A 10,573-nucleotide genomic window follows, 5' to 3' on the forward strand; every position below is an offset into this window, starting at 1 on the left:
AATATTTAAAATTATTTTTTTTAAGGTATTACCAAAAATTTTAAAGAATTTTAAAAGACTTGAAATATTTTAGGATATTTTTAATAGATATAAAAAGTTGCAATGTATTTTCCCGGGATTTCTAATGATTTCAAGGTATTTCAAAAGATTTAAAAATATTTCAAAATATTTTAAGATGTAATTTAAAATATTTTAAAATATTTTAAGGTATTTATAATATATATGAAAAATTTCAATGTATTTTTCAGGGATTTTTGAATGATTTTAAGGTATTTTAAAAGATTAAAAAATACCTAAAGGTATGTTTAATAGATTAAAAAGAATTTCAATGATTTTTCCACGGATTTCAAAAGATTAAAAAATATTTCAAGTTATTTCAACCTATTTCAAATTATTTTTTTAAAATAGAAATTGCGTCATTTTAATCTAAAAATTAATATTTTTTGGTTAAAAGTTAATTCTTTTTAATTTAAAAATCGAGTATTATATTTTTGTTTAAAATTCATCTGTTTTGTTAAAAAAAATTTATTATTTGAAATCTAATAATTTGAAGGCATTTCAAAAGATTGAAAAGTATTTCACGATATTTAAAAATACTTTAAGGTATTTTCAAAGATTTTAAAGAATTTAAAAGATTTTAGAATATTTTAATAGATTCTAAGGAGTTGAAATATTTATATTATACTAATTTTGTTCAAGACAATTTGTACCTCGATTATTTATCTATTTTTATAAAAAAAAAACACTTCGTAATTCTCCTTTTTTGAGGAAATTTTTGGCAGTGAACTGAGGAATTCACTTATGAATTTGAATTTTATTACAGACCGAAAAGCATACGGAAGTTGCGAAGCAAATCGCAGATATTGACAATCGTCTGAAGCAATCTCAAAAAGCACTTGACTTGGAAGCAGCTGGCTCGAATGTAGATGCATTGGATGCTTTTATGACAAATTTAAAGAGCACAACAATCTTGAACAAAAGCGAAACAACTAAACTGAAAATGGATTTAGTAAAATTACGCAAGGAAGAAGAACAGATGTTGAAATTAATCGAGATTTCAAAACCGGCAAATCTGCCGGCCTTGAATCCTCAAATTCCGAATTCCGAATCGACTGGGAACGAAGAAAAATCTTCACTCAAGCCGAATAAAATCGAAGTAAGTGTTGCTAATATTTAGGATGGCCTTAAAAAAAGAGGAATATTTTTTTAAAAAAATAGGGAATATTTCTAAGAATTTTAATTTGGTTGAAATAATTTAAAGGGGTTTCAAAAGATTTTAAGGGATCAGATTTTATTTTATTTTACAGAATTTATTATAATGATTAAGGGATTTTGTAGGATTTCAAAGATTTTTTAATATTTGAAAGTATTTCCGAATAATTAAGTTTTTTTTTAAAGATTTAAGGGTGTTTATAAATATTTTAAAGAATTTTTCAGGTTTCAGGATATTTTAAAAGATTTCAAGGGAGTTAAAACTTGTTTTCAATAAAAATTTGAAGGGAGTGTTTTTAATAGATTTCGATACTTCCAAGTTATTATAAAGGAATTTAAAGATTTTAGGATATTAAAAAAAAAAATTTCAAAGATTTTAAAGAATTTTAAAAGACATGCAATATTTCAAGGTATTTTCAATAGATTTTAAAAATATCAATGACATTTTTTCAGGGATTTCTAATGATTTCAAGGTATTTCAAAATATTAAAAAATATTTCAAGGTATTTCCAAAGATTTCAAAATGAATTTTTAAGGGATTCAAAGGTATTTAAAAAGATTTAGAAATATTTAAAGGTATTTCCAAATATTTAAAAGAATTTGAATGGATTTCAAAGTATTTCAAAATATTTAAAATTATTTTAAGAAATTTCCAAAGTATTCAAAAAATTTCAATGGATTTAAAAAATATATTTTAAGATATTTTTCATAGATTAAAAAAGTTTCAATGAATTTTCCAGGAATTTTTAATGATTTCACAGTATTTCAAAAGACTTTCAAATATTTCAAGGCATTTGAAAATATTGAAAAATATTTTAAGATATAATTTAAAATATTTAAAAATATTTTAAGGTATTACCGAAAATTTCAAAGAATTCTAAAAGACTTGAAATATTTTAGGGTATTTTTAATAGATATAAAAAATTGCAATGAATTTTCCAGGGATTTCTAATGGCTTCAAGGTATTTCAAAAGATTTAAAAATATTTCAAAATACTTTTAAATATTGCAAGGTATTTCCAAAGAATCTAAAATTTTTTTTTAACTTCAGTGTATTTAACGAAGATTTTTAAATATTTCCAGGTATTTCCAGAGATTTAAAAAGATTTCAAAATATTTCATAGAATTTTAAAAAAGTTAAAATATTTCAAGGTATTTCGAAAGATTTAAAAATATTTTAAGGTATTTTCAAATATTTCAAAGAATTTTGAAACTCTTGAAATATTTTAGGGTTTTTTTATATTTAAAAAATTTCAATGAATTTTTCAGGGATTTTCTCATGATTTCAAGGTATTTTAAAAGATTAAAAAATATTACAAGATATTTTTTAAGATATTTCAAAATATATTAAAATATTGCAGTGTATTTTTACAGTTTTCAAATGGATTTTAGGGCATTTAAAAATATTTTAAAATATCTTAAGGTATTTTAAAGGATTCTAAAGTATTTCCGAAGATTTCAATGCATTTTTAAGGGATTCAAAGGCATTTCAAAACATTTAATAATATTTCAAGATATTTCGAAAGATTCAAAAATATTTTAAGATATTTCAAAATGTTTAAAAATATTTTAAGATATAATTAAAAATATTTTGGGGTATTTTTAGATTAAAAAAATTGCAATTAATTTTTCAGAGATTTCTCATGATTTCAAGGTATTTCCCAAGATTCTAAATTTAAAAAAAAATTCAGGATATTTAAAGAAAATTTTTTAATATTTCAAGGTATTTCCAAAGATTTAAAAATATTTCAAAATATATCAAAATATTGAAATGTATTTCCAAATCTTTCAAATAATTTTAGTGGATTTCAGGATATTTAAAAAGATTTTCAAATATTTCAATGTATTTGAAAATATTTAAAAATATTTCAAGGTATTTTAAAATATTTTAAAATATTTTTAGGTATTTCTAAAAGTTTCAAAGAATTTTAAAATACTTTAAATATTTTAGGATATTTTTTATATTAAAAAAATATCAATGAATTTTTCAGGGATTTCTTATTATATCACGGTATTTCAAAAGATTAAAAAATATTTCAAGATATTTCGTAATAATTAAAATATTTCATTGTATTTCCAAAGATTTTTAATGGTTTTTAGGGCATTTAAAAATATTTTAAAATATCTCAAGGTATTTTAAAGGATTTTAAAACATTATAAAATATTTTAAAGTATTTCCAAAGATTTCAATGAATTTAAAAAAATATATTTTAAGGTATTTTTAATAGATTGCAAAGTTGCAATCAATTTTCCAGGGATTTCTAATTATTTCAGGGTATTTCAAAAGATTTAAAAATATTTCAAAATATTTTTAAATATTGCAAGGTATTTCCAAAGATTCTAAATTTTTTTAAATCTCAGGGTATCTAAAGGAGATTTTAAAATATTTCAAGACATTTCCAAAGATGTAAAAACATTTCAAAAGATTTAAAAATATTTTAATGTATTTTCAAAAGATTTCATAGAATTTTAGAAGACTTAAAAATATTTCATGGAATTTCCAAAAATTTCAAAGAATTTTGAAACACTTGAAATATTTTAGGGTTTTTTTTTTATATTTAAAAAATTTTAATTAAGTTTTCAGGGATTTCTCATGATTTCAAGATATTTTAAAGATTAAAAAATATTTCAAGATATTTTTTAAGATATTCCAAAATATTTAAAAATATTTCAGTGTATTTCCAAAGATTTTTAATGGATTTCAGGGCATTTGAAAATATTTTAAAATAGCTCAAGGTATTTTAAAGGATTTTAAATCATTTAAAAATATTTAAAAGTATTTCCAAAGATTTCAATGAATTTTTAAGGGATTCAAAGGCATTTCAAAACATTTAATAATATTTCAAGATATTTCAAAAGGTTCAAAAATATTTTTAAATATTCTGACATATAATTTTAAATATTTCAAGGTATTACCAAAAATTTCAAAGAATTTGAAAAGACTTGAACTATTCTAGACATTTTTAAAAGATTAAAAAAATTGCAATGAATTTTTCAGGGATTTCTTATGATTTCAATGTATTTTCAAATATTTCAATGAATTTTTAAGGGATTCAATGGTATTTAAAAAGATTTAGAAATATTTCAAGGCATTTAACAAAAAATTAAAAATATTTCAAGGTATTTCCAAAGATTTAAAAGCATTTTAATGGATTTCAAAGTATTTCAAAATATTAAAAATTATTTTAAGGAATTTCCAAAGTAGTCAAAGAATTTCAATGGATTTAAAAAATATATTTAAAGGTATTTTTAATAGACTAAAAAAACTGCAGTGAATTTTCCAGGCATTTCTAATGACTTGAAGGTATTTCAAAAGATTCTAAAATTTAAAAAAAATTTCAGGGTATTTAAAGAAGATTTAAAAATATTTCAAGGCATTTCCAGAGACATAAAAATATTTCAAAATATTTAGAAATATTTTAAGGTATTTTCAAAAGATTTCATAGAATTTTAGAACACTTAAAAATATTTTAAGGTATTCCCAAAAATTTCAAAGAATTTTGAAACACTTGAAATATTTTAGGGTATTTTTTATATTTAAAAAAGTTCAATAAATTTTTCAGGGATTTCTTATGATTTCAAGGTATTTCAAAAGATTTAAAATTATTTCAAGGTATTTTAAAAGATTTAAAAATATTTCAAGGCGTTTTAAAATAATTTAAAATATTTTAAGGTATTTCCAAAGATTTCAATGAATTTTTAAGGGATTCAAAGGAATTTAAAAACATTTGATAATATTTGAAGATATTTCAGAAGATTCAAAATTATTTTTAAATATTTTAAGATATAATTTAAAATATTTAAAAATATTTTAAGGTATTACCGAAAATTTCAAAGAATTTTAAGACTTGAAATATTTTAGGGTATTTTTAATAGATATAAAAAATTAAAATGAATTTCACAGGGATTTCTAACGACTTCAAGGTTTTTCAAAAGATTAAAAAATATTTCAAAATATTTTTTCATATTGCAAGGTATTTCCAAATATTCTAAATTAAAAAGAAAATTATCGTATTTAAAGAATTTTTTTTTAATATCTCAAGGTATTTCGAAAGATTTAAAAACATTTCAAAATATTTTTAAATATTTTAAGATATAATTTAAAATATTTAAAAATATTGTAAGGTATTACCGAAAATATCAAAGAATTTAAAAAGACTAAGCAATTTTCAAGATTTTTAAAAGGTCTTCAAGGATTTTAAATATTTTAGGGTATTTTCAAATCTCTCAAGGTATTTTTAATAAATTTTCTAAATAATTAATTTTTGTTCTGAAGATTTAAGCGTAATTCTAAATATTTTAGAAAATTTTAAACATTTTTAGAATATTTTAAAAGATTCCCAAAAATTTTAAATTGATTTTCAATAATAAGTTGAAGAGATTTCAAAGAATTTTAAAAGAGTTAAAAAAATTCAGTTATTTTTTCAGGGATTTCTAATTGCTTCAAGTTATTTAAAAAGATTAAAAAATATTGCAATGTATTTGAAAATATTTCAAAGAATTTTAATAGATTTCAGGGGATTTAAAACGATTAAAAAATATTTCAAGGTATTTCAAAATATTTAAGAATGTTTTCAAGTATTTCCAAAGATTTCGGAGAATTTTAATGGATTTAAAATATATATATATATATATTTTAAGGTATTTTGAATAGATTAAAAAAATGCAATGAATCATAAAAAAAAGAAAATAATTTCCATTTAGTTTAAATAATTCGAAGGAATTTCAAAATATTTTAAAGGATTTAAAAGTTTTTAGGGCATTTTTAATATATTTCAGTAATTTCAAGTGATTCCATAGGATTTGAAAGATTTCAGGTTATTTTAACAAATTTCAAGTCATTTTTAGGATCTTTAACAGATTTAAAGAATTGGAAATATTTTAGCGGATTTTTAAAAATTCTCAGCAATTTTCAAGATCTTTAAGAAGTCTTCAAAGATTTTAAATATTTTAGGGCATTTTCAAATCTTTCAAGGTATTTTTTTATAAATTTTCCAAATAAATACTTTTTGTTGTGAAGATTTAAGCGTAATTGTAAATATTTTAGAAAATTTTAAACATTTGAGAATATTTTAAAAGATTGCCAGGAATTTTTAATTGATTTTCAATAAAAAGTTGAAGAGATTTCAAAGAATTTTACAGAAAAATATAAAAATGTTTCAAGGTATTTTAAAATATTTTTTGGTTTAAACAATATTTTTTTATAGAAACTGCGTCATTTTAGTTTAAAAAATCATCTTTTTTGGTTGAAACTTAATGTTTTTAATTAAAAAATGTAGTATTATATTTTTGTTTAAAATCCACCTCTTTTGTTAAAAAGAAATCTATTATTTGAAATCAATGGATTTAAAGGTATTTGGAAAGATAACAAAATATTTCAAGATATTTCCAAATATTTTAAAGAATTTTAAAAGATTTCAAGATATTTAAAAAGATTTTAAAATATTTCAAGATATTTCCAAATAATTAAATTTTTTAAAAAGGATAATTTTTTAAAAGGATAATTCGAAATATTTTAGAGAACATGAAACATTTTATGATATTTTAAAAGATTCCCAGGAATTTTAAATTGGGTTTTAATAATAATTTGAAGAGATTTTAAATAATTTTAAAGGAGTTAAAAAATTTCAGTGATTTTTCTTTTTTCATGCATTTCTAATAATTTCAAGGTATTTCAAAATATTAAAAATTATTTCAAGGTATTTCTAAAGATTTGAAAGAATTTTAATAATTAAAAATATTTTTGGATATTTTTAATAGATTAAGAAAATTGCAATGAATTGCCATGGGAAATATTTCATGATATTTTAAAAGCACTCAAGGTATTTTACTAAATTTTCTAGGATTTTAGGATTTCTGATATCATCAGATTCCATGTAATTTCACGGTATTTATTACAAGAAATCAGTTTTTAATAATACCGAATTGGAAAATTCCCAAATAAAAAAATTAGGCAATAAAAAAAGTCCTGAATAATATAAAATTATCGACTATTTATGATACCGAATATTAAAATTCCCGAATAATCAAATTTCTGATTTATAAAATTCCCGAATTACGAAATTACCCAATTATAAAATTTTAAAATAATATAATTTCCGAATAATGAAATTCCCGGATAATAAAATTCCCGGAAAGTTGATAATATTGCAAAAATAAAAAATTTCCCAATTGGAAAGTTCCCGAATAATACAAATTCGGAATAATAACATTTCTGAATTGGAAAATTCCCGAATAATAAAATTCTCAAATTGGAAAATTCCCAAATAATAAAATTCCCAAATAATAAAATTCAGAAATAATGAAATTCTCGAATAATAAAATTCCCAGACAATTTATTATATTACCGAGATTGAAAATTTCAGCGTCGGAAAATTTCCGAACGATAAAATTCCCTAACAAGAAAATTCCCGAACAAGAAAATTTGAGAATAATAAAATTCCTGAACAATGAAATTTCCGTATAATAAAATTCCCGTGTCGGAAAATCCTCGAATAATAAAATTCCCGAACATTTTATAATATTACCAAAAATTAAAAATTCCTAAATGGGAAAATTCCCAAACAATGAAATTTCCGAATAATAACATTTCTAAATTGGAAAATTCCAGATTGATAAAATATCCAAATGATAAAATTCATGAAAAACGTATTTTCGGAAAAATTTATGATAATTAATTAGAAAATTTCTAAAAAATAAAATTCTCGACTATTTATAATAGAAAATTTTCGAATAATAACATTTATGAATTCAAAAATTCCCGGACAATTTATAATATTACCGAATTTGAAAGTTTTAGTGTCGGAAAATTCCCGAACGATAAAATTCCCGAACAATTAAATTTCAGAATAATAAAATTCCTGAACAATGAAATTTCCGTATAATAAAATTCCCGTATCGGAAAATTCTCGAATAATCAAATTCCCCAACATTTCATAATATTGTCAAATTAAAAAAATCCCAAACAAGGAAATTTCCGAAAAATAAAATATCCGAATGATAAATTTTCTGAATTGGAAAATTTCAGATTGATAAAATATCTAAATGATAAAATTCACGAATAATATAATTTCTGAAATATTTATAATAATAACGAATTGGAAAATTCCCGATAAATAAAATTCTCGACTATTTCTAATAGAAAATTTCCGAATAATAAAATTTCTGAATTAGGAAATTCTCAAAGTACGAAAGTAGCCGATTATAACATTTACGAATAATAAAATTACCGAATAATAAACTTCCTGAATAATTAAATTCCTGGATAATAATATTCCCGGTCAGTTTATAATATTACCGAATTTGAAAATTCCAGAATCGGAAAATTCCCGAATAATAAAATTCCCAAATAAAAACATTTCTGAATTGGAAAATGCCCGACTAATAAAATTCTCGGCTATTTATAATAGGGAATTTGAACATTCCCGAATAATAAAATTCTCGACTATTTATGATACCGAACAATAAAATTCCCGAATAATGAAATTTCCGAATAATAATGTTCCCAGATAATAAAATTCCCAAATTGGAAAATTTCTAAATAATAAATTTTCTGAACAATAACATCCAAAATTTCTGAATTGAAAAATTCTTGAAAAATAAAATTCTGGACTATTTATTATAGCAAATTTCTGAATAATGAAATTCCTGAATAATAAAATTTCTGAATTGGAAAATTCCCGAAAAATAAAATTTTCGCCTATTTGTAATACCGAATTTGAAAATTTCCAAATAATTAAATTTCGAATATATGTTGAAATTCCCGAACAATTTATAATATTACCGAATTTGAAAATTTCCGAATAATAAATTTTTTGACAGTTTATAAAGTTATTATTTCGATTTAAAATAACAATCATTTGAAAACATATATTCCTGGATGCCTTTTTTTTCTTCAATTATGTTTATTTTAAATTCAAACAATAATTTGATAAACTTTTCCGAACTTTCACAGTGACGGGAAAATTTATTTATCAGTATCTTTAAATCGTCCCGCTTTCCGACCAGTCTGATATTTCATAAACGACTATTTATGGAAATAATTGATTTTAAGCAAGCTCAAATTAATTGAATAAATTTTTTTAGAAGGAACTCAAAGACTCAACTCCAGGAAAAGACGAACCAAAAAATCTGGAGATTAAAAACGATGCCCAAAATGAGAAAGATTCTCTCAAAAGTGATTCCAAAGAGCTAGAAGAATCAAATAAAAAGTTTAAGTCGGCTCCCGAAGTCTCAGAGCCGAAGATAAAAATGATGAGAATGGTGAGAAAGAGTGAGGAAATTAGCGAAAACAATAGGAAAGTAAGTGGAAAAAGTTTTGGAAGTTGCGAGCCGATGGAAGAAGACGAGAACGGTGATAAGAATGACATATCGAAAGATAAAAATGCGGCGGAAGAAGATAGGGAGGAGGAAGAAGAGAAGGAGGAGGAGGAGGAGGAGGAGGAGGAAGCTTTGAAGCGAAAAATGCGTAATTCAAAGCGAACTAAACAGCGAGCTTTGAAGGCAGAAAAGGAGAAAATAAAAAGCTACGAGGACGAAAAGTTTAAGGATGATTATTGCACTTGGGTGCCGCCGGAAGGACAGAGTGGAGATGGAAAAACGTCACTCAACGAAAAGTTTGGATATTAAAGTACATAGATCTTCTCTTTTTCCATTTTTTCCTGCAACAGTATAATGTGCTAAAATCATTGAACTATAATTTGTATATAGATGTAAGTAAGCATTAAATAAATATTGTGTAGCCTATTAGATTTTTATGATATTTAATAGGAAAAGGATGATTATAGGAGGAGTGGAAAGTCTCGAAAAATATAATTATCGACACTGTCAAGTTCCCGAATAATCAAATTCTCGACTATTTATAAGATTCTCTCTGATATTATCGGATTTGATAATTTTTCAAATGTTAAAATTTACGAATTTGAATATTCTTGCTTGTTTACGATATTGACGAATTGGAAAAGACTCGAGTTGTGAAATTCCCGAATGAGAAAATTGCTGAATAATAAAATTTACGAATTAGAACATTCATGTTTTTGTATAAAATTACTGAATTGGAAAATTTCCAAATCAGAAAATTGCCGAATTCTAAAATTTCCGAATTATACAATTTTGGAATAATGAAATTTCCTTATAAGAAAATGCCCCAATTATAAAATTCCCGAACAGTTTATAATATTACCTAATAATACTAAGAAAATTTCGGAATGATAAAATTTCGGAATAAGAAAATTTCTGAATAATGAAATTCCTTAATAAAAAAATTCCCGATTAATAAAGTTTGCAAATTAGAAAATTCCTGCTTTTTAAATATTATTACAGAATTGGAAAATTCCCAAATAATAAAATTTTGAAACTGTTTA

At 22.2% G+C, this 10,573-nt stretch overlaps 1 protein-coding gene across 1 annotated transcript in view; it reads left to right on the forward strand.

Moving 5' to 3' along the window:
- Nucleotides 1-9,953, forward strand: part of LOC117178253 (kanadaptin) — a 41,694-nt gene extending 31,741 nt beyond the window's left edge. The window contains exons 5-6 of the mRNA XM_033369599.1: nt 824-1,156; nt 9,297-9,953. Of these exons, the coding sequence (XP_033225490.1) occupies nt 824-1,156; nt 9,297-9,839 (876 nt within the window). The 3' untranslated portion in view covers nt 9,840-9,953. The remainder of the gene's footprint in view (nt 1-823; nt 1,157-9,296) is intronic.
- The last annotated feature ends 620 nt before the right edge of the window (nt 9,954-10,573 follow it).

Source organism: Belonocnema kinseyi, chromosome 8 (genome assembly GCF_010883055.1).
Source record: "Belonocnema kinseyi isolate 2016_QV_RU_SX_M_011 chromosome 8, B_treatae_v1, whole genome shotgun sequence".
NCBI lineage: Eukaryota > Metazoa > Arthropoda > Insecta > Hymenoptera > Cynipidae > Belonocnema > Belonocnema kinseyi.